This window comes from Megalops cyprinoides, chromosome 13 (assembly GCF_013368585.1).
Source record: "Megalops cyprinoides isolate fMegCyp1 chromosome 13, fMegCyp1.pri, whole genome shotgun sequence".
Lineage (NCBI taxonomy): Eukaryota > Metazoa > Chordata > Actinopteri > Elopiformes > Megalopidae > Megalops > Megalops cyprinoides.
The window spans coordinates 9,505,145-9,530,302 of record NC_050595.1 but is presented as its reverse complement, the minus strand read 5'-3'; the positions used below and the strand labels follow the sequence as shown (position 1 = coordinate 9,530,302).

At 44.8% G+C, this 25,158-nt stretch overlaps 2 protein-coding genes across 3 annotated transcripts; both read right to left on the bottom strand.

The window, feature by feature from the left end:
* Nucleotides 1–1,347: 1,347 nt before the first annotated feature.
* Nucleotides 1,348–19,084, bottom strand: LOC118787795 (septin-7-like). Of its 2 annotated transcripts, XM_036543478.1 has the most exons (14): nucleotides 18,796–19,084; nucleotides 14,635–14,734; nucleotides 10,300–10,406; nucleotides 8,564–8,664; nucleotides 8,027–8,161; nucleotides 6,155–6,272; nucleotides 5,914–6,006; nucleotides 5,487–5,583; nucleotides 5,077–5,088; nucleotides 3,887–3,938; nucleotides 3,286–3,411; nucleotides 2,890–3,025; nucleotides 2,596–2,738; nucleotides 1,348–2,486 (listed from the first exon to the last, which is right to left on the bottom strand). In XM_036543478.1, the coding sequence occupies exons 1-14, from the start codon at nucleotides 18,832–18,834 to the stop codon at nucleotides 2,447–2,449; spliced, it is 1,299 nt and encodes a 432-aa protein (XP_036399371.1). In that variant the 5' UTR covers nucleotides 18,835–19,084; the 3' UTR covers nucleotides 1,348–2,446. The 2 variants fall into 2 exon arrangements, with proteins under 2 accessions (XP_036399371.1, XP_036399372.1); XM_036543479.1 differs by lacking the exon at nucleotides 5,077–5,088.
* A 3,203-nt stretch (nucleotides 19,085–22,287) lies between these two features.
* On the bottom strand, nucleotides 22,288–23,254 carry LOC118787652 (C-C motif chemokine 3-like 1). The gene is made up of 3 exons (XM_036543189.1): nucleotides 23,182–23,254; nucleotides 22,946–23,066; nucleotides 22,288–22,461 (listed from the first exon to the last, which is right to left on the bottom strand). Exons 1-3 carry the CDS (start codon nucleotides 23,243–23,245, stop codon nucleotides 22,341–22,343), a joined length of 306 nt encoding a protein of 101 aa, XP_036399082.1. The 5' UTR covers nucleotides 23,246–23,254; the 3' UTR covers nucleotides 22,288–22,340.
* Between the last annotated feature and the right edge of the window lie 1,904 nt (nucleotides 23,255–25,158).

Here is a 25,158-nt window from a genome sequence, read left to right as displayed (position 1 = left end):
AACCAGTTCCGGTCAAGTGAACACAGATTCTGTGTAAAAACACGGCAGACAGCGACCTGCATAACTTATGAGCAAGTGATATGTGTACAGAGTGTATATTTAAAACAGCAAAAGTACAGATTACAGTCAGCCCGACTAATGTCCGTATTGTATGCATTGTAATGTTTAAAATAATGTTCCTAATTTTTAGGGGACTCACTACCTGTTTTCTTCCATAGATGGTGCTTTTGTGTGATTCCCTGGCCACCCACCCCACCCCAACCCCAGGATAGGAGTGAGTAGTTTAAACGCTGACAATACAGGATGAATCATTACAATGTAAGCAGGTGTATGCTCCTCACATTCTCCATAAATCAGAACTGAGCAATAGTGCTTACTCCAGAGGTATTACTGTTCTCACCCTCAGAGCTGAAATCTGGTGAATAATGAACATTCCGTGTTTTGTGATACATATTAAACACCTCGTGGGACTTCACACAGTTTGTGCATGGTGAAACTGAAATAGATTAGAAATAGTTTGAAAAGAGATGGGTAGAACAACGCTAGAGATGACTCTCAAGAATCATTTCAATGTAGGGTGACTTGCTCAAAGTTCAATCCTTGATTTTCATTCAGCTTCTAAACTTGTGACTTTCAGTGAACTACATGTATACAAGATTCTTGGTGTATTTAAATGATCAGACACCAATCCATGAGGTGGAAAGAAGTTTTCAGTTTCTTGCTGCTGCTTTCTCCATTCACTCTACAGAATAGCTCTGGCTGGCACTCATTTTGATTGGAGGGTATCTGGGCTGTAGGCTTGGAGGATGCAGTTCAGAATGATAAACCATGTACACTAGTATGTGATATATATCAAAAAATACATCAAACTTAGATTGTCCTTGAGCATTCCCTCTTCCCTCTTTCCCGGTCACACCATATGAGCTCAATGCTCCAACTGGGTAACAGTACCACCAGAGGGCGCTTCAGACAGGGCTGCCAGAGAGGATTGTTAGCAGGGAAGTATTTTACACACCCTGGAGCAGTGCGCTTCTATTTCTGCGCCATACTGAACATAACCACCTAAAGACATTCATGTTAATTACAGAAACATTTTGGAGGAGAGGGTGTCATAGTCTGCCTAAAGTGGAATAGCATGCCCTGTGAAAAGGAACAAGGAGAGATTATCCACGATGTGGACTTCTCTAAAATTAGGACAACATGTAAAGAGAGGTGGCCTTGAGTGTGTTTGTGTGTGCATATGCACAGGTTTAGATGTTTGCATGTCTTATTTCATCCTCTGGCCTGAACCTTGACCCACAAACCCCAAGAGGGAAGACCCAGAAAACCTTTCTTTTCATCTTTAATATTAATAATGTACAGTTAAGAGGAGGGTGAGACAAAGAATGTAAGAGTTGAAAACAGTATACATACAAAAAAAGGAAAAAGAAAACCATAAAAAAGACAAAGACGTAAGTCATGGTCATGTTTTCCAATAAAAAAGTATAGCTTCATCAGGGAAAGGTTAGGGAATGGTTGTGGGATGGGGACCACCATCAATTTATATTAGTATTGTTCTTGACACCCATGCAATTTCGGTGACATCTACTGAATGGGTACATTTTTTATATATATACTGTATATCCAGCAAAGGTTGCAATGATTTTGAACATGTTGATTAATATTAGATTAATGCCAAGTCAATGAGGTTGCATTTCACTGTTCTGAGAAATAGGTCATAGGTATTTATGATACTGTGAGCGTGCACACTCACACCACACACACCACACACTAACACATATACACCTACAGGACACGTCACACCAACTCCAGCTTGGTTTGCTCACAAAGCCACATTGTGCCAGTTTGGTGTATTTGCTTAATCACAAAAATATTCAATCTTGAAAATCAATTTCATGTGATCTCACAACAGTGTAATTTTGTGTGAATATGTTATTATTATTGCAAATACCTATACAAAACACACAGTTCAGAACAATTCAAGCTGGTCAAAATGCTGTCATCACAGACATTCCCCACAGCAAACGCATCCGTTTGTGAATTACACCTGTTCCAGGTGTGTGCGTTACCTGTCCTGGCAGAGACGGTGGAGACTGTGGGACTCCAGCGAGAGTCATTTTTAAGGTGTGTATAAATGTAAATGCAGTGTGTGAAGGTTGTTGTGTGTGCAAAGTGTAGTCTTTGTGTGGTGTTTGTGTAAAGTCCACTCTGTGTTTTAGTATGGCTATTCAGCATCTGTAACCCCAAGTGATTGGAGTGGTGCATTTTCATCACAATTTCCACCTGACGCACATACACATTCTCATACACTCAAACTGTATGCGTGTGTGTGTATGTGCACGCTTGTGTCTGGTAAAAGGGGGAGGGGCAGCTCAGGTGGCCAGCAGAGGACAAATTGATGTAAAGTAAAAGAAGGTAGTGTGTGTTTAATCTGACAAAAGGACTTTCAAAAGATCTTCCCCTTCTTCTTATTCTTCTCCATGGTCCTGCAGAAAGATAGAAAAAAAATGGGTTTAAGTGGTGGAGTCTGAATGGTGTGTATGAGGTAGAAAGAGTTTGTGTGTGTGTGTGTGTGCGTCTGCATGCGAGTCTCACTTTGAGGCCTCCAGTTTCTGCTGCTCCACACGCTGCTGTGCCTCCCAGTTGGCTTTCTCTTCCTCAAATTGACGTCTCTTCTCCTCCAGCTCCTTGTATTGGGCCTCAAGGTTCTTCTTCATTTGTTCATGACGGCGCTCCAGCTGACGAAGGGGAGGAAGAGGCTGTCAACACACTCTCAAATTCCTTCTGACAGACAAACACTCACAGGCACATTCTGTCTCTCTCTCTTGCTTATTCTCTCTTTCTCTCTCTCACACACACACACACACACACACACACACACACACACACCTCAGCCTCTGAATCCTTCAGTTTCTGTTTCTTCTCTTTGACCTTCATCTCAAACACCTGCTCCATCTCGGTCTCCATCTTCTTCATCTTCATGACATGCTCCTTCCTCTCCTCTTCCATCTGTGCCAGGGGGCTCCTAGGGGCAGCACAGGGCATGAACATGGGTAAAGGGCAGTGAGGGAGAGGGGGAGGCAGGAGTCATTAGCAATAATTAACCTTCTACACATTAATTTTGTCTTGATTTATCTGCTTCAACTGCAGTTAGCATATATAGCATATAATATATTTCTCATGGCGCTAATATCCGACACATCGTGTCATCCACATCTGTATCATATGCATCCATGTCTGTTCCCTGGGACAGTCCCATTATCTGTCCCCCTGTCTGTTTCATACTTGGTCAGCTGGCCCTTGGCCTTGGTGGCGTCCACTCCGTTGCAGGTGACCGCTGCCAGCTTCTTGCTGCGGTAGTTCTCGTAGTGGACGTTGTTGGTCACATCCTTCAGGTCCTGCATGTGAGTCCTGGGGGAGAGGAAGGGGAAGTGAGGAGGGAGGAGAGGAGGAGGAGCAGCAAGATCCCCATCTGTACTGCTCCCTCAGTGGTGGACTCCCCATGGAGGTCAGGACAGCGGAATAACTGGCCATCTTCCAATGAAGACTGAAGACCCACCTTTCAGACTGCACCTTGCTTCCACCTCAATACCTGCCCCCTAACATCTGCTACCTCTTGTATTTAATGTTTATTTTACATGTAGTATTATGATGCATTTTGGATTCTGTGTTCTAGTGACTGATGTATCGTATTATACTTGGCCTCTGTTGCCTAGTCAGGTTGTACAAGTTAACTTGTGGTGGGGCTTGAATGGTGTTATGCCATTCAAACTCACTGGTCTGGGACTGTTGATAGCTTGGTCTAACACTGTTGCTCATTTAACTTATGTGTTATTTGTGGCAGAATCACTTATTAAACAGAGGATCTGACCCTCTCTCTCCTCACCTGATCAACATGTTCCTCAGGACAGTGAAGTCACAGTGCTCCCCATTCTCCACTGAAACAGAAAGAGGAAGAGGAAGGCAGTTAGAATCGGAATGCCCAGCACGTGGGTGGCACACAAAGCACACCGACAGTCAGGCAGTTCACTGGTCACACGGGATTCTGGAAAAGGACCGCCTGAGACTTCAGAGCATGACGTGCCCTCCTCACGCCGGCGATGTGGATCCGCACCGAGCCGGGACCACCTACCCACGGGACGGTGAGCGGCGCCCCCTGCTGTCACATACCTGTGTGAAGCATCTGCTGAGGGACAGGAGGGGCGGGGCCTCCGCGAGTGAGCGAAAGCCCGAGCCACGCCCACAGTCTGGCCCAGGTGAGCCCCAGAATCTTGCCCGACTCTGACTGCCTACTGCGATTCAGAATGGCGGGTTACGTGGCGTGCTGGTGACTGGGCTTTGACTGTGGCTCATGAAATGAAGCTGGGGGAGGGGGGGAGGGGAGGGGCCACGGGGATCATGGGGTCAGTGGGGGCTGCAGTGCTACTGGGAGCGTGGCAGCAAAGTCCTGATGGAGTCTGGATCCCTCAAGGCCAAGCGTCACCCGGGGGCAACTACTGCTGGGATCGCAGCCAAGGGATCATGGTGGAACGAAGTTTTGAGACATGGGATCAACATTAGATCAATGTCAGAGGAAGAGCAGGACAATCCAGACATTCCTTCATCAGGAATTTGATGCCAGTGAAGCCGTGTTTGTGTGTGTGCTGGAGAGAGTGCATGTTTGCAAGAGAGAATGCAGGTGTGTGTGTGTGTGTGTGTGTGTGTGTGTGTTTGAGAATGGGTATTAGACAGAGAGTGCATGTTTGTGAGAGAAGGCAGGTGTGTGTGTGTGTGTGTGGTGTATTTTAGAGAGAGACTGTGAGCAAATAATTATGAGAATATGTGGCAGGATGGTGACTAACACATGCAGTACTTCTGACTCAGAGATACTAATGTGAGAACAACAGAGTTTCTGAAACATGAGTTAGTGACACTGCTCTACTGGAGGAGTGCCATCAGAACTGAGCTGCGTACAGGTTTCCTCATGACAATTAGAGCAGGACCTCGACCTTTGACCTAGCGTCATGGCAACAAAAAGGTGAGAGGGGGAGGGATGCCAGAGGCAGGGAGGAGAGAAGCAGAGATGGATTTGTTTACCAAAAATGCCCTCTGTCAGTCATGGAAAAGCATAGACAGAAAGAAAAAAGAGAAAAAAGAAAGAAAGAATGAAAAAAGAGACTGATATATGTGTGATTACACACCATAACAACAATAAAAAAATTAAAATTGTCTTTCTGAGGAATAAAAGAATCTTAAATAAAGAGAAAAGAATGAGCCCTACAGTGAGAGGAAACAGGAAACAGCGAGAAACTACAATACCCTTGATGCACCCCATCCCCCTTTTCCAGAATCCCTCTGTTAGACAATATCAAGGGCAGGGGGCATTCTCAAGGACCATGCAGAGTACCAACACGTGCCAACAGAGCAACAACCAGTCTACATTCACAGACTCCATAGACTCTTCCACCATTATGCCCATTCCCCCAAAACGCGCACACCCTCCTTACCTTCTGCTACGCCCCAGGGGTACTGACGACCTCTGACCTTCCGGCCATTGACCTCAATCACCACGTTGCTGCCGACGACAGCAAGAGGCATTCTCTCCTGGAGGGGGGGGCGGGTAATGCATTTGCAATGGTTACAATGGTTCATACAGTAATTTCTGATTTCCCTTTCTCTTGTCTTTAAAAGCAACTGCACTTATTTTACACAGCACAATGGATAATCCGGCTAAGACAAAACACGCTCATGCTTCTTGTATTTTTAAGTAGCCCACCACTTCTGTTTGAGGGGAAAGCAGGGGATGGGAAAGTGACTCTACTGCAGTACCCAGTGCAGAGGTGGGGGGCCCAGAAGTACCACAAGTTTCTATTGTGCTGGAAGTCGCTCTGGATAAGCGTGTCTGCTAAATGAATGAAATGTAATGTAAAGTACCTTTATCTTGCGGATGAGCTTGCTGTCTTCATCGTCCTCCGTGTCGGGAAACTCATAGATCTTTATCTTGTGCTCCTGGATCTCCTTCATGATCTGAGGAACAGGAAGAGTGTCAGGATAGCACACAGGGAGACAGACACTTGGTCACACACGTGCACAAAGACAAGCATCGCACACACACATACGCGCACGCACACGCACATGCACGCACACACACGCACACGCACACACGCACACACACCTGTTTCTTGAAGAGTTGGCACTCCTCGGGTGTCAGAGTGTCGGCTTTGGCTATGAGGGGGATGACGTTGACTTTGTCGTGGAGCCGCTTCATGAACTCAATGTCCAGGGGCTTCAGTCTGTGGGGAGGGGTACAAAATCACTGAGAAGTGTGGACAGCTACCAGAATACTACATACCCACACACGCCACGCCACGCCACACCCCCAAATAATACAACCACACAAAAACATCAACCCCACACTACACAAGCCTCCAGCTCATCTCCACCCAACAACAACAACAAACAACGAAGTGCTGAGAAAAAAAGAGACAAAGGCGCTTTCTGCTCCTCTAATGTCCCGTTCAGTGAGACGCAGGGAGCGGCAGGCGGGATTTTATTTTCTCTGTGACACACACACCCTGTCTCTCTCCCCATTGGGAGACAAAGACGCTGCTTTTCTCTGCCCTGTGAGAGAAGTGCCTGTCCCGGGATGGGAGGGGAGCAGAGGGTGGAAGAGGTGGGGCAGGGGATGTAGAGGGGTGGCGAAGGGGACTGGATAGGATGGGAACTTTTCGGTACACTGTTCCAAAAGTACACACCAGTGCCAGATCTGTGTCAAAGAGCACAGCAGTTTTACAGTTAGAAGCGGGGACAAGGGTGTGGCCAGCATGATTCACATTTTCAAAACCAGATTTTCACTTTCCTCAAACGTGTATGAATCAAAGAGTTAATTGTGAATGCTGAACATTCAGTAATGTGTCTTTTAATGAGATGGGTATATGCTGAAACACACCCATGTTGTTGTTTGATGTTTAGTACCTGGGTTTGTCTGCAGATTCATGCATACAACTAGACAACTCCATACAGGAGATGACTAGAAAATTTGTGGAATTTTTGATGCGGAACATAAATGCCTTTCAATCTCTCAAAAAATCCCTCGTATTTTGTAAACAGTTCTGTAAATGTTTTTCAGCAATCCACCAACTGCCTGGATGCAGTTTCAGAACACTAGCAGCAAAAAAATGGTCAAAAACTCTAAGGGTGTTTCTCCAGAAACACTCAGAACAGACTGGTTTAGATATTTAATGTGGTTGCTTAAAATAACTTCCCATTTAAATCTGAATTGGGCTGCGGCGAGCTCCAGTTTCTCTGACACAAAAAAACCCTGCAGTTTGTCAAGCTGTTAGGCTTGCATGTAACTGACTGGCAATCCAAGTCCTCAAAGGATTGTGGGTAAAGGAGCGCTGCGGTGATTGGCTGTGATAGGCAGTGATTGGCTGGGTCAATAGAGTGTGCTCGCAGGGGATGGAAGGACTCATCTTCACATGGCACAGAGCGGAGCGTGCTCACTCGTGCGTGTGTTATATAACCATGTGGGACGCTGGCAGCCTGCATTTCGCACCCACCCACACACACACACACACGCACACACACAGACACACACATACACATTCACAGACACCAGCACACAGACGCACACATACAGTGACACAGACACACATACACAGATAGACGCACACACAGACGCACACGTACACAGACGCACATGCACACACATGCATATCACCAACCTGCAGCAAACCCATGGCTTATATAACAGAAATCAACTTACGCTAACATTGCTTTATAGCAGATTCTGATAGCGGGTTTTGTCTGTTTTTTTTAAGTATAAGTATGGTTGTGGGTCTCTTTACAAGTCTAAGCATGTGTTAATGTATGTGTGCATCTGTAAGTGTATGGCTGTGCTGTGTGTGTGTGTGTGTGTGTGTGTGTGTGTGTGTGTGTGTGTGTGTGTGTGTGTGTGAGTGTGTGTGTGAGTGTGTGTGTGTGTGAGTGTGTGTGTGTGTGAGTGTGTGTGTACTTAATTTCTGCCCTAGAGTGCAGTACCCACCCGTGGCCAGAGGGGGCGATAAAATACAGGCAGCAGTGGACCCTGTTGTCTGGCATCAGTCTCCGGTTCACCCTGGACTCTGCATTCAGGAAGTCCTCGCACTTACTGTCGATGTAGTTAATGACAGGCTGCCAGCTGGAGGAAGAGGGTGAAGGGGGGCGGGTGGGGAGGAGAGAGAGAGAGAGAGGAAGAAAGAGACAGAGGGGAGGGGAGAGAGGGAAAGAGAGAGGAAGGTAGACAGAGAGAGAGAGAGAGACAAAGAGAGAGGGAATGGGGTGGGGAAAAGAAGGGGAGGGGCAGAGAGACAGGGAAGGAAAGAAGGAGAGTGACAGAAAAAACAGAAAGAGGCAGGGCAAGGAAGAGGCAATGTGTTATGTTTTAACTTTAAAATGACATATACGAAATGTCTGACAGCACACCTTGTATTTCAGCCACTTTATAGGATGCAGGACAAATCTGTCTTTGAAGCAAGAGAACATGCATACACACTCTCAAACATAAACATACACACAAACAGACTCATACAGATTAACTCACCAGTTGCTGTTGTCCACTGCATCTCCAAACCCTGGAGTGTCCACAATGGTGAGTGTGAGTTGAACCCCACCCTCCTTCACCAGCACTTTGGACTGTTCCACCTTTAACATGGGATGGGGGATACAATGAAAAAGAGTTGTAAATTACTGACATTGGCAAAAACCCTCAAGATACTGTACAGCATCACATGGTTTTTCCGCAGTCTTCACCCCATAAACTGTATTCTCTCTCTCTCCCTCTCACTCACTCACATGCGCACACACACACACACAAACACAGAGAGAGAGAGAGAGAGAGAGAGACCCTCTGGTTCTGAAGTAAAACAAAAACAACATAGACACATGCACACGAAACATCTTGTTGACGCCGTACATCTGGTTCTGAAATGAAACCATTCCACAACTGTACACCATCTCGGACTTCTACAACAGAAGAAAAACAAACGAAAAAAAAGAAAATCACAAATTCCTCAGTCAGATGAAGGTCCCAGAGGAGGAAGTGGACTCTGCTGTCGCGCAGGCATTCTTTTGGTTTTGGTGCACGCTCTCCCCTCAGTCCCTCCCGCCTCCCAGGCCAGCCGCAGGAGAGAGCCACACAAGGCACGCTTCCTCCCAGTCTCGCTGCTAAATTTACCCTGTGGCTCCGAAGGCCCCGGACCACAACACCCCCCCCCCTTCCCTCCGAGCGTCCCGGCGCATTCTCTAACAAAACCCACAAACAGCCAGATGCCTCCACAACAGAGGGCTTGTGGAGGCCTCAAACTTCATTTCAGCTCAGTGCGTGGGTGTCTGTAGTCTGTAGGGTCATTCTGTCATTGGGAGTTTGTAAAATGTCCGCTGCTGAAATACATGGAAATGCATAAAGTACTCCACTGACTTTGAGGGTCAGTTGAGCTGAGCAGAACCCTAAAGGGCAATATTTCCCTACTGGCTCCCACAGTCTGCTGCTGTTAGTGGGGGTCTGGGGGTGAGTAACAGGGTGACTGTGGCTCTGAGGGTGATCTTACAGAGCGAGTGTGGCTCTGGAAGCGAGCTACAGACTGACTCATCATGACCTAGATCTTATGTTGGTGACATTAAGTGTGACTCACGGAGAGAGACGGGGAGTGAGGGTGTTTCACACAGAGAAAATAATCTCCCCTACCATCTCTCCCAGTGAACAGGGCATAGTGGGAGAGATGTCGAACGAGGGACAGTCTCTAAATTTGTATGTGTAAGTCTGTAGGCTTGTGTTGGTGTGTGTGTGTGTGTGTGTGTGAGTGAGTGACTGAATGAGTGTGTGTGCATATGGTCGGTCTGTATCCACTCACAGTAATAGCCCATTTGTTCAAGATAGGATGCAGAGTTTTTTGGTGGGAAAGTCGCAAGGGGTGTTGAGTTTCGTGGGAACATTCCTGGCCCTGCCACTGACCCCTCTTGGCCCCCACAGGAATTTGAGCCCCCCCCCCCCCCTTCTCTGCTGCCTGGAGTTACCCCGACCCCCACCCGCCCTCCCTGATCTCCCAGATACTGCCCTGCAGATACTGCCCCTCCTTCCTCTGTGTATCAAAGCCTTATAAGGACACAGCACTGCGTGCTGCTGTACGGCTCTGCGGGTGCTGGGAGTAGATGGGAATCTGTCTGCATCTGGTCTGATCTGAGCTCCCAGTGTGTTTATGCAGATGTGCACCGGCCCCTCAGATGGCATGTGGCCGAAGGTTGAGAGGTGGGGGAGGCTGGGTCGGAGGACGGTCTCACCTGCACCGTCTTCTTGATGCGCTGGGAGGGGCCGGGGTAGTCTTTGGAGTACAGGTCAGTCAGGAAGAGGGAGTTGATGAGGGTGGACTTCCCCAAACCAGACTCACCTGGGGAGAGAGAGAGAGACGCCAAACCCTTGAAGTGAAAGGAGTGAATGTGCGTAAGCAAAGCATGCTGGGAAACATCGCTCACATTTCCAACACTGACCGCAGGCTGCTTCTGTTCTCGTCTCCCAGAGATTACAAAGGGGCGGGAGTCTTAATCCCAGTGCCGCTCATGAGAAGGCGCCCTGACCACTCTCTCACCAAACAGTGAAACTACCGCCCTAGAAAGGGGGAAGTCACCTCCTCAAAAACAGAAGGGTGCAAATACCACAAACCCTGGGGAAAAGGGAAGGTTTGTGCAAACACACCACACGCATACGCATGCAGACGTGCCACACACAAACTCCACACGGACATACACTGCCACAAAAAGCTAGACTTCCTCAGACCAAAGCTGGATGAAGCCTCTCTCTACATCTTGGTTTCAGGGCTCCGCGTGATCTTTGGTTCAGGCTAAGGACTCTGATTTTTAGTCTGGGTGAGTGAGCCAACATCCTCTCCTCATAATGAGAAAAACAGAGGCTTTCACTGAGGGCCAGAGACAGACGGACGAACAGACAGAAGATACCCTGGAGATGCCTAGGATTTCTAAACCCCCCCCCCCCCGCCTGAAGCACCCGGGGCTGTGGCTGAACCGCCATCTTGCCCCCTCCTCACTCTGCCTTTTCCCCTAAAAGGAGCTTCAGGCGGGCGTGCCTGCCTGTGCCCTGTTTAGGCCCTCTTAAAGGACATCTCAAAAGTGCATCCCACAATCTTTTACAGAACAGTCAAACAAACTGAAGTGAGATATACTGCACATAAACATCCTGAACTTTCAGTCAGGCCCACGTATTTCTTTCAACATGTAATTGCAACGGATGGCATTTATTTTCCATCACAAGGCTTAACTAAGACACAAATACACTAAAATACAACCATTTCATTGTTACTACTCTGCTTTAATTGCAAAATATTTTTATATTCTCCGCACAACAGGGACAAAGTACATATTTAGACTTTTTTTCTGCTTAAACTGAAAGATGTCATGCTGCAGTTCTAACAGCATTGCACAGAGCTAATTCAGTTTCTTCAGAAATAATAGATTATGTTCCAAAAGACACAAGAGTCGAATTTATTCATATTCCTTTAATCAGTATTTATTAAATCCTCTTCTGGCCCAGATTACAAAGGCAAAATGCTTCCGGTGGTGTTCTATGACGTTCTAGAACTTCTGAGTGGGATTTTTTTTAACCATGCCAAACATGAAGCTAACAAGGATGTCCAAAAAAGCTCAGTTTTCATCTGGCCATGAGACACTGCTTCCAGTCAGATGGATTCTGGCAAATTCAAGTTGCCTCTTGTTGTGGCTTGCCCCCTTCCCTGCAACCGAGCCAGCATAACTTCAAATGCTTCTTTCTGCACTTTGTCACCTCGTAGCTTGTAGAAGATGCTAGTTTGTTCAGAAGATCTCTAGAGCTTTGGACTTACGGTTGCCTAATAAGCCTCTTGTCTTACAGCCTATGATGGCAGGACAGACATGCACCCTCTCCCTGGCCTGACTGCCAGTGTAGCAGCAGCCTTGCCGTTCTTAATAATGGTGTAGATTTGGTGTGGATTTGTTATGTTGGATTTTGTTTATAGATTATCCAAAACCATGAATACATGTATCTCTTGTATTTTCTGGATTAAAATCCATTATTAATGAATGAAGTAAATTTGCTCTTTGCAAATCTATTAAGAGAACATTTGGGAGAACAAGTACAATAACTGCAGTGTTTGGAAAACTACATCCCCTAAGAAAGGGGAGAGGAAGTGGATTCATCAAAATCAGGAAAAACAATCTCTCCATAGGAATAAGGTTTGACAATTAATCAAAAGTAATTAATTATATGTACTGGAACGAGAACAATGTTGTCGATCTTTCAAATACAGACAAGCATATGTCAGTTTTACAGTGAGTCTTAAACAATGCAGAGTAGTTGCTACTTTAGCCTTGTATGGAAAAGTAATATAATTTCTGGTTCATAACACACCACATTCTTTGTGCATCACTTCCACTATTAACCACGCCCACTTCCAGTTTAACGATTAGCTCAACAAATAGAGACAGACACAGATAATGCATCCTGTGTGCAATCCTAACATTCACCCCCTCCACCCCCCAGTCCTACACCCCAGAGGTCAGAGACAGACATTCCTTCTGCTGTAAACAGACTGTGACCTCTGACCTCTGTTTTAGCCTCAGGGTGTTAAATTCCACAAGAGTCTGTGAATATTTGCTCTCCTAAAAAAACACTATTTAAACTTTACCTGCTAAAAGAGGTCGTAATATTTAGTTTCTCTGCTCAGTAAAACAAGTAAAACAATTTAGAGCAGCTGGCTGCCATATTGGGCCAAAATCAGAGGGCTTTCACTGTCTCAGGCTTTTCAACATGTTTGAACGAGCTTTTCTTTTTACATACAGTTGGCCCTAAATGTTTAACAGCAACGTGTATGATGTCAACTGGAAGCCAGCTATTACCTGGACTGACCTCTGACCCTGGACCTAGGACACCGACAGAAGTTACTGAACAGACACAACTAAGTGAAACAGATACATAAATACCCACAGACACACATACACACAAACACAAACATACAATACAATCATCATCCTTTTGCTGTCACCACTGTGTGTGTTTGTCCATCTGGTGGTGTGTGTGACTGTGTGTGTGTGTGTGTGTGTGAGAGACAGAGACAGAGACAGAGACAGAGACAGAGAGAGAGAGAGAGAGAGAGAGAGGGAGAGGGAGAGGGAGAGGGAGAGGGAGAGGGAGAGGGAGAGGGAGAGGGGGAGAGAGAGAGAGAGAGAGAGAGAGAGAAGGGGGGGGGGCTCAGAGCAAAAGCTCGTAAAAAAGGCAGGAAACTGGTTCTTTCCTCCCAGAGTTTTGGGACAAGAGTGAACCATCTGAAGCCAAAATCCTGCGGCGTCTGTCTAAGTGAGTGACTGCCCAGCGGAACTCAGATCTATGAGTTGCGCACACACACACACACACATACAGACACATGCACACACGTATAGTCACACACACACACACACACACACACGTACAGTCACACACACACACACACACACTGGAACGGCTCCTTTCAGATCTGTCTCAGATTCTGCTTCAGGGAAGAGCCAAACGGAGCCCCAGAGTGTCAAAGCCCCAGCTGCTTTCCATTACACACAAAATCCACTCTGACACGTCTCTCTGTCTGCTGCTCCAGCACCCACACTCCGTGCAGTTCAGTGCCTGCGCACAAACACCCAACACTCGCACGCTTCTGCACACTCTTCCCTCTCATCCCACATGGCATGGGAAGGTTACCATGGATACTAGAGAGGGAGGATGACACCATGAGAGAGAAGTGCAACTCCACATGCACACCGCACCATCCTTACTCACAATGCACCCCTCACAGCAAGGAATGGAGCCAATGTTTCCCATCATGCACAGTGGGGTCACATCGCCCTAGCTGGCTACAGTCCTCAGATGCGTCACAGAAAAGAAGCAGCTGTTCACTCCCAGCCCTGGACAGGAACGGCTGGCTGTCCGTCACTGTGGATTCCATGTCACAATTCCCACTTCGCATCTGTGCATCTGTGCATATGCATAGTAGCTGTCCATACATACATGCACATACAGACATACCCACTTGTATACACAGATACATACACACACAATTATCAGTACATATTTATATGCGCACGCATGCGCACAAACACACACACACACACACACACACACACACACACACACACACACACAGTCATTCACACACCTGGACATGCACACACAGACACAATGGTTTCCTTTTATCTTTTTACAAGAATAAACACCTTTACAAAAATACATTACTGCATTCAGGGTCTTAAAGAAGAGAATACAAATCCAAATCCATCACTGTCTGTTTAAAAGTTCAATCTATCTTAATTGATTAAGGGCTCAGAACTAAACCAGCACACAAAATGGTACTCCAGGACCAGGGCTGGGAACCACGGACATAGGAATGTTCTCTGGACTGTTGTTCATGATGTCATATTGTATGCACTTATGTACCTTTGTTTTGTGAGTCTCTCTGACTAAGAGCGTCTGCCAAATGAATACATGTGTATGTAAATGCCCCCTGGGGGTGAAACTGCACTCACAAAAACACACGCCACAGCAGAGAGAGAGAGAGAGAGAGAGACAGAGAGAGAGAGACACACACAGACGGTCTGACTCACCCACGACCATCAGGGTGAACTCGAAACCCCTCTTCACAGACTTCCTGTACACCTGGTTGGGGAGGTTGGCGAAACCGACATACCCCTCCAGATTCCTCTGCTGCAAAAGAACAGTATACCATTGGCTGAGAAAACACATTATTAGTTATTTGGCAAGGGTAAACCTTGCGAGTCTGTCACTGGTTGTGGCTGAAACTCTTAGTGGCTGAAAAAAAGATCTTTTTAAAGATTTTTAACAAGTACACAGGAAAACTCTGCACCCAGGGGTGAGAGGGAGGGAGGAAGGGGAGGGGGTGGTGTTTGGGTGGGTTAGGCTGTCCGACCACTGGCAGTAGTTCTGTTACAAAAAAAAAAAAAATCAATACTTTGATCAAACTCCATTTTCATGTGGTTGCTACAAGCCACGAGACCCTACTTAACATAAAAGTTTAGATGAAGGAAGAAAAATGGATCTGTCTGAATAACCATCCTCCCTCCAGACTGTATGAACAAAAACAGTGCTCCTAACAGATGGCATTGGCCATGATGAACCGTGCTCCTCACATCACATGACCTTAAACTAAGCTGCTCACAGACCGCAGTGACCATGAGGACCACAGCTTTTCACAAACCGCACAACCACGTACCACGCTCTGCACAGACTGACTAGCCATGAAACATGCTCCTCACTGACCTTAGAGACAAACATGAACAAAACCATTCAAGAATACCAAGAGGCATACCAAAAACTCCAATGCACATCAAGAAACATACCCAAAACTCTAAAGCAAACCAGAACACGTGCAGAGCCGGAACCTGAGCTTAGAGTAGGCGTGTCCCAGCCACTTGTGCAGTCAAGTGCTAACAACTACAAACCAAACAGACAAATTACCATGGGAACTGTGAAGGTAAAGAAAAGACACAGACGATGGGGGGAGGGCAGGTTTGGGGGGGGGGGGGGGGGGGGGAATGCTCAAATCTCTTTCTGTAATTACATCTCGTATAATGTCCATCATCAGGGTGACATCGTCGTGGAGACAGTGCAGCTCCGACCAGATGACAGCCAAGGCCTTCCTGAGCTGCGCGTTCTCCTCTTTCTGTCTGTCTCTATCCATCCCTCTCTCGCTCCATCTCTCTCCTCGCAGCGCTGCGCACGCTACAGCAGGCAAACACAATTGATCTGTCCCCTCCCCAGGCCAGCTCTCTCATGCGGGAGGCCGATGGAAAAACTCATGTCTGAAGCGAATGCCACGTATCCATCGAGACCCAATCGCTAAGGCCCCGCTAGCCCCTCTGGCCAGCTCTGTGATGGAGACGGGTGGGGGGCAGGGATGCTATTACAAAGCCAGGCCTCATGGTCCCCTATCATGGGAAATGATTTCCAACTTTACCCCTTACTCTCCACACACAGCCCCCCACCCCCCAACACAAGCACAGAATGGATCGATCCAGTTCTCCTCTCCACACACCCCTCAGGAACACCAGAATGAACCGACCCAGTTCTCCAGCTCTGTTCCAGAATTCCCACTGACAAAATGCAACTGGGCCAATCTCGCCCACAGATAACAGACCTATGGCGGGACTGCACTGCCAGAGCAAAACACACCCACCCCAACGCAAGAAATGCACAATCACATGCTTGAGACATGCATACGCTGTTGCAGTGGTGTACAAGGAGCACACGCTGCGGGTCATGTGTTTCCACAGTGTCCTGAGGCAGTTTCCATCCCCTTGCTTTCAGTTTTGGTTGCGTAACGCGGCCCCGATGCCGTTTCTGTGCTCAGTGTTGTATAACTGATCTGATGCTGTTTCGTGGCTCCTGGCACCTGGGGCTGAACACATCATAGGTGACCGCTGACAGAAACGATCAATCACAGTCCAGCTGGACCCTTATCACAATGAGCATATGTGTGCATGTGTGTATCCGTATGTATATATATATATATATGCGATTGTGCATTCATGTGTACGCCTGCGTGTGTGTGTCTGGGTGAGGCTTCATGCTTCATCCAGTCATCTCCTTCAGCAGATAAACCAAATTCTGCACAATTCTGCACAAAACATAGCGTGAAAGACCACAGGTCTTTGTGAATTGAGTGTCTACTGTTTTCTCTGTCTGTGTACACTACAATGATTATACACAGTAATAAAGCGGTAAAGCAGTTGGCCAAAATTACAAAAGGTGTTAAAGTGAATGTAACACTTATTCAGGTCCTGACTGCTGCAGTACAGGAATGCTTGGCTCAATGAAAGCAATAAATTGATTCACAAATTACAGCTATAAACCCTATCTTGTAACCTCCTTGTACAAGAAAGCATTGATGATGTAGTGAATATCGAAGCTGTCTTCACAAACAGTAAGAATCTACCAATTAAAACATCATTAATTATTAACACGCACTACAGATGACAGTATCAGAAAGCACAATATTGCCATTACCACACACTTCACCAAGAATCACAGCCAGCAAAGGCTTGAAAAAGAGGAACAATTTCCTCAACTTCAACATATGAGAACAAACGCTGGATAGTACAGTCTTGTTTTATTTTCAGAATAAGGGGACTGCCTCAAGTGTGGGACAAAACAATTGTCCTCATTCATATGTTTAAGAGATTCAGTACTCAACATGTGAATCCACATTTGTTTCTCTCTGTAACAGTCATCTCCCTTCATTGCCCCCTCTTTTCGGAGCTTTGACCGCTTAGTTCCAAAAAATGGGGAATAGAATAAACTCATCATGATTGTGCTGCCAGTGACAGCCGTCTTCAATGTTGGATTAGCAGCCAAATATAATCCGTCAAGATCCGTCCAAATATAATTCGCCAAGCCTTCTGACCTAATTAGAAAAGGCACTAGCAAGAGACGAATGCGTTTAATTTAGTATTTACTAGAGTAATGTCCATAACTCCTCACATTCTTACTAAAGCTTCATTCACCTGCCAATTGTGTGTCCCTTTTGCGTAACACAAGACCACTGGACACCTAACAGTGATATAACAGACGTTTCTCCAATTTAGTGCTGGATGACCACGATGTCTCTCTCTTGATAACAGCGACATAAATTTCGACCCGTCCTGGCGGAGATGAGGAAAAAGGTGACATCATCACAGCTGAGGGAACCCAGCTCATGCAGACAGGGCTCTGCGATGACGTCATCCAACTGTCTACTTGTCTCCATTGGAATCTGTTCTTTTTTTGTCACTGATGGTGTTGCCTTCCTTCAGAGCACGATCTGCGTGTGAACTAGGGCAGTCAAGCCTGAAGAACAAGCAGCCGAGGAAGATCCACGGGGAGTCGATTTCAATGGCTGAGATAACATCACCAGTACGTTATTCAAAGTATGTCAGGCATGTTTAAATCACGGCCTCGGTCCTTACAAAATAAAATGACAATGATGGTACTGTTGCAAACATTAAAAAAATAAACAACGATGACAGCAGCAACAAGAATCCCTGGTACGTTGTGTGTGATTTCTTTGGCGCTCATGCAGTGTCCCTCGATCGCGGTGCCCTCGGCGCCTGCTTTTTTGCCGAGCGCGTATTAACATGCACGTCCACTCCTCTCTCCACGGCTGTCAGCTCGCCTTCAATTCAGTGTCACTGTGTGCGACGCCAAATCCGCAGAAACATAATAAACACCACCAACATAATTCTTTGAAAGGCACCACGCTCCTACAGACCTCATCCGCTCTCAATTAAAATGATAACAACAGGCCTAATAATAAACATAATTGCATATAACCGCTGGAAATGTTCAGTGAAATATAGATGACTTGATGGAGCAAACACAGAATCGAGAATCTTGACGAAGACTCGCATTCAGGAATAGTCACCTTCTGTATCTTTTCGTATAAAATATTGCTCTCATAGCCATCTCATTGGACAAGGCTTGACTCCGTTCGCATGAGGCCCTTCATTTGGATGGACAACCCGAGCCGAAATCGAAACCGACACAATGCAACCGGCCAGGGGGCAGGGACGGATGGGCTCATCCCCCACACTCTCCCGGCCCCCGAGCACCGCGCTACAGATGGGGTAGCTCGACAAAGCATTGCCCGGATATGCGATACCCAACCTACCAAACCCGCGTACAAATAATTTTGCAAAGGGCCAGAGCGAAAATGCATTGTGGAAACATGCGTTTGCACGAGCAGAGGCATTACAATTTCAAAATATACTTACTGCTATGCTGGAAACGGCAGAATCTGGTCTCTCGATCATTGTAGTGTGACGACACTCACCCCAAAGCCGAATAGATCAGGCATAAAAATGAAAAAAGCGAGAGAATAATAGCGTAAAATTAGCTGTTCGTAAAGCGCACTGTCCTCGCGTCACAACGCACGATATATGCACACGCGATACCAGACCCGCTAGAAGATCCTTGAATAAATTTAAATGAATGAATTCGAAGAGCAGATCCCCAGGTAACTCTGTCGCTACTGAACCGCGGCTTCGGGGATAAAAATGTTTCGGAGTGGCAATCTTAAAAGGCGATCGTCCCCTCCCTCAGTCCCACGCACCGATTGGCCGAGGAAATCCTAGCGCTGTGATGTCAGACTGGATTAGCCAGCCTCAAGAACAGGAAGGGCACTCGCAGCGACCTTGGCATTGTGGTACTTGAAGTTTTTGTACGCTGTTTCATGTGAGGCAGCATATGCTGCAACATACCACACCGTAGCTACCAATGTAATAATCTGTGTGAGTGTTACATTATAGCCACATGTATATATAGTAGTGCTTGGAATTAAATGTACACATGAAGAATTAAACGTATACGTAAAATTTGATTATATAACGGTTTAGATGGATATATCAGAGAATAGGATATCATATCATCCTGACTGTCATATTAATACAGCTCTAATTATTTTAATGTAATTTAGATTGGACTCTCTAACGGCAGTAATCGAGGTAAGTATATCCACCAAACTTCAGAAGGCTAAAGGATGCATTATGTGGACGAATAAACGCTATTCATGGGCCTCGTGATGTCAGTCTGATTTTTATAGGTTTTTAGGGGGGGAATTCACGAGTCAATGAAGGAACGTTACAGTGTAGCGGCCATGTTGAACTTTGTGATGGGTTTTCAGAGTTCTGTTGGGTCCAAACAAAATTGGTCCTCACTAACTAGCCACATCTCAGACGACTGAATCAGGTCTAATGGAATTTAACTGGCTGCCACACGGTACCACTGTCTGGGTCAGTCTCCTCGGTCTTTAACGTAATTTTGAAATGATGAAATGGAGCCCGAATCAAGTATGCATAAATAAATATTTAAATGAATGAATTTTTATTTAAATGAATGACATTTCGAAATAAGCTACTAGCCCTAAATATTTTTTTAAAAGTCTAACTTCTTAAATGCATATCAAAATATTAAAACAGATAAAAAGAAATGCATGTTGATGCATGTCATTTAATTAACGATGCATTTGAGCATCGTTTTATTTTGGTCGTTTTGGATGTTTTTCGACTGATCCGTCGAAAAAATAATAATAGTCTATGTACGCCCTCTCCCGGTTTTAGAAAGTAAATGCTCTCCCCGTCAATGTGTAGTTCAGCGTTTCACAGTAACGACGATCCAGTATAGATACGTTTTTGGTATTTATTTATTTATTTTGTTATTGCTGCCGCACATTATCCACTAACCCCATTTACAAAAGCTAGTTAGACATGCAAAATGAAATTAACTATTCATTGACAGTTTGCCTTTATTCTCAATATAGACAAAGGAAGTGAAACCTTTTCTTACTTTAAAACCGGCTCTTGCCATTCAAGGATTCGTCCTCTATCCTCCTAAATGTCCTTCCCCTGAAAATCACAAGGTGTCCTCTTGCTGTATACTATTGCATAACACCTTGTTCGACAGTTGGGATTTTTTACCTGAGACAAAGTCAGACAATACAAACAAGTACAACTCAATTAGATACTTTAATACACCTATTTTACCACTGGGCAAAGTCGGCCAGTGTTGGCACAATGGCAAAATTGCCCTGCTTAAACCTTCCTATGCTTCTCACAAAAGGAATGTGGGATATTAAATACAAAGAACTTCTGCCTGTCATTATTTATTGTCTTGTAATTTTGTCTATTTATTGTCTTGTTGTATTTATGATACTTATTGTCTTGTTATTTATTGGCTTTATGCATTGTACTTTATGTTGTCTTTGTCTTGCACATGTAGTACCATGGGTCCCAGGGAAACATTATTTCAACCCTACTGTATACTTGTATACTTGTATATGGATGGGCTGACAACAAAGCTCTCTTGACTTGACTTGACTTGACTTGAAAAGGCCCTCACCATTGGCAGTTTTGCAAATCTGCTCAAGGCAGTACTCCTTGTTCATTATTATTTCTTTTTTCACTGAGCATTTTTAAATTCATTCTTATGTTTCCTTTTTCTTTGTATCTTTCAAACCAAGCAGCCACGCACAGTAGCACAAGAGGGATAATACTGTAGTGCTGACACATCATGAACCCAAATAGTGCTGTTTAATATATCACACATCACATGTGTTTATAGCCATACCTAAGTTCACCTTTTATAGGGCCATTTTCTGATCAGATGATTCACTGCTAACAAACACTGACCCCCCCCCCCCCCCCCCCAACCCTCTACCTCAATACAACTGTGCAATTCCACTGTGCACTTTAAGTAGTTTTTAAAAAGGCCATATTAACGCACAAGTTTTTCTTTATATTTCTTTTTATTTACAATGTGTCTTCTTTTTAAATTTGTATTTTGCTGTATTTATTGTATTTTATTGTATATTTTGTATATATTTTTTTCCTATGTCGTTTGCCTTATTTGTATTGTGTTTACATAAATGTTCCTCAGTGCGCTGCTGTTGCAGACCACCCACAATTTTGTTGCACCCCCACCGTGCAATGACAATAAAGTCTATTCTGATTCTGATTCTGATTACCAGAGAGATAAACAAAAATTACATGGCATATATAGGGATACTTTTAGAAAATGGGCAATGTTAATAAAACAATTGCTGTAATTGGTACTGTTTAATTTCCAAATGTTATCCTCACTGCACTAAAATCTTTTTAAAATCTTTTAAAATCAACCTTTTCTGCTTGATTTTCTGGACTGTGCTTGACTTGTAATTTCTGTTGATTCTGCCCTCCTTATGATGTGACATCCCTGGCAATTTTTTTTTCTGTGGAACCAAGTTGAAAATAAAATGAAGACCTTTATGTTCAGCTCAATTTATTACTTCAAGATCCATAGAGGCCTTAATGTACACTGACTGCAAAGTCAGCCAGTGCAGATAAAAAGGTCAAGTTGCCCTGTTGTGTACTTCCTGTTCATCTCACAGGAGGATTGTGGGACAGAAATGACCTTCAAAAGGTTGTTGTGACATCCTCAGTGTCCTTCACTGACAGAAACATGCCATCGTTAAAATGTTTTAAATAAGAATTTCACCCACTAAAGCTCTCCCATTTCAATACATTTAGCATTTATTTTGTATTGGTTTGTCTTTGATTGGGATACAAGCAAAGCATAGAAAAAATAGCTGAAAATACATTTTAAATATATTCCACAGATACGAAAGTATAAAAATAATTTATAACTTAACAATGTCGGAAAGGAACTGACAATATTACGAGGAATGAAACCAGGCATTTCCAAAAGCAATGAATGCAGTGCTATGCGTCTCTCTCCATTATTTGATTGTCCAATAAGAGTAGCTGCCGGGGTGATGAGGCAGGCCTTAGGCTGTGGTTGGCATCGATGTGGTCGTAGTTGACCTGCTGTCCACCTTAGAGGCATGACTGCTCACCCAGGATTCTGAGGGGTCCACACAAAATCTCCTCCCTGCCTCTGTCACAAACCTGCAATAAGCAACAAATCAACTGCATTAGCACTGATGAGCAAACAACACACAGTAATGTGATCTCTGATCAGCTCCAACACTGCTATTAAAGTATGATCTACACCACCCTCCACTGCAATCTCTTTACTTCAGCATCATTTATGCAATCAAAGCAATTCTGATTAATTATGCAATGACTCAATTCATCGGTTAGCATGACACAGGTTTACTGACCACAACATTGGTCTTCTAAAAGTAATGCTTACAACTGTCATTGTTTACAGATCCAGATGGAACATGAAATGTCATGGTTTATAAGTCCAGGTGGAACAGTGCTGTTTTCAGCATTGCACATTAGCGCTGAACTTAAACTTCTCTAATGAAACAGACTCTGCTGTGTGACAGTATTGTGAGTATTAACCCTGGATTAGTACGGGGTGTGTGAGAGCCATAGTCCTGATATGATGAGAGCAGATGTTGAGATTGAAAAGACAGACACTCACACAACGGCAGGTTTGGCGCAGGTGCTCCTGGTTCTGTAGTAGGAGACCACTTTCGCCAGTGGAATCTTTTTGTTGTCATACTTTGGACAACAGTCTGATCCTGTGCCAGGGGCTATAGGACCTGCAGGACATAGAGTCACACATACATCACTTAGATTGCTGAGCGCTGTATCACACACACGTAAAACAAACACAGACCAACGTCACCACCACCCCAAAAGACTAAAGAGACTCACCACTGGAGACCAGCTGCAGGGAGCAGAGCAGCACCAGGATCAGCAGAGCGCTCATGTTCTTCATCTCTGTCTTCATGTTCACAGGAGCCTGGATGCAGAGAGCAGAGCTGCTGGATGCAGGAGGAGAGAGTGAGAAGATGTGCTTGTTGAGATGAGAGGGTCTCTCTCTTAAATAGGCTGATCTCAAGGAGAGGGGATTTTTCTATTCAGAACTTCTCCGTATCTAACCTAACTTTTCAAATGCCTTCATGTTCTAAGAATCTACCCCTAGAAAAAGCATAGTTCCTCTCTGTCCTTCCTCTTTTCGCTGAGCTCAGGTCTACAGAAAGAAAACAGCAAATAAGTAAGACACAGACTATACCAAACAACTACATAAAAGAAAACTGGATAAGTACTTTATCTAAATATCATACTTAGATATACTTCTTATACTTTTTATTATACTTTATCTAAGTATTAAACTAAGAAATATAACCTCAATACAGATCGTGATAAAGGTGGCCTCAGGGTCCAAAATGTGTGTGTGTGTGTGTGTGGGGGGGGGGGGGGGGGATCCTGATAATAAAGTAGGTCGGGCAATAAAATAAATAGAAACGTAAGTAAATATTCACTCACTGATCACAATAAAAGTGCTTCCCAACAAGTTTTCCCACATGCTCTATAGCAGTAGACCAACGTTGTAATGTTGCTGGTGTAGCCCTGTGAATTTTAGCTGTGAGTCTCTCTAATGACAAAATGCCTGTAAAATGAGGCAACTGTGATCCCCTAGGGTTGATCACAGATCCAACCGTTGAATAAAATCCCAAACACTGCTCGTACTGTGGAACAAACTGTCAGACCGTTGAGTTAAAAATGTTTTTATGAACACCTGAGAGAAACAAAACCAAACGAGGAACTCATAGAAGTCACATACAGTAACTATCCCATCCTCGACCAACCTCCTGATCACATTCCTTAAGCCTAGCTTTCTGCAAGGAAAGTAAAAACTGAGTTTGAGCCATCCCCTAACAGAAAGAGTGATGGTAACATAAGTACCTGTGCATGCAGAAGGATATGATTGATCCTATTTATTGTCATAAATGTTTTACTACCAGGCATCCTCAGAACATGTGCATGATGGATCATACAGCCTTCAGCAAGCATTCATTACAGAGTTTGTCCTCTGTTAGTTTCATTTTATACCACCTTAAAGGGGTATAATAAAACCTATGGGCCACTTTATAATGAAAGAGTTGATGGGCTAGTCTCTTTGAAAAATATTGTCCCAAATTACTTCTCAGTCCAGCTTATGTTATGTGAAACAAAATTGCTATAAAGAGATGAAACCAACCTGATACCAAAGGTTAGGAAAAGCTATTAAATTAATGGTGGGCAGGTCAGCACTCCAGGGTACACCATAGGTTTTTAAAGCAGTATGGAGTCCAAGATAAAAGAGCCAGGGAAAGCAAAGGAGTGAGTAGCATTTTCTCATATCTTGGAACGAGTGCAAACCTTCTTTTTAAAAATATCTTGTAAGGTATGGATGCCTCTACTAGACCACTAGGGGGCAGTAAAGAGTTTGGGGCCTCACATATGTAAGTTATTATTCCATAAAGGAGGAACTTTATGGAAATTGGCTGCTGTGCCCAATTGCTTGTTGGTTTCATTCCAAGCAAGTGAAGTGTAAAGGATGATAAATAATAGGACCCATGGGAGATGTTCAATGGGGGAAATTATTTTGTGAAATATTTTAACAGAGTATTTATATAATCCTGCCATTGTCAGCTGTGCCCAAGGAAAAATCCCCAAGGGCCAAACAAGATCTTGTGTGGTCCTCAACAGCCAGAGGGTGGCACATAGTTTTCAAACATTCAGCACAAGTGGGGTTGCACACGTGAATGCAATGTGCCCGTTTCAAAGTAATGAAAGTTTCTCACTTCCTCTGATTCTACTCAGAAAGAAGACGAGCTGCAATCAAGGAACTTTCTCCCTGCGTTC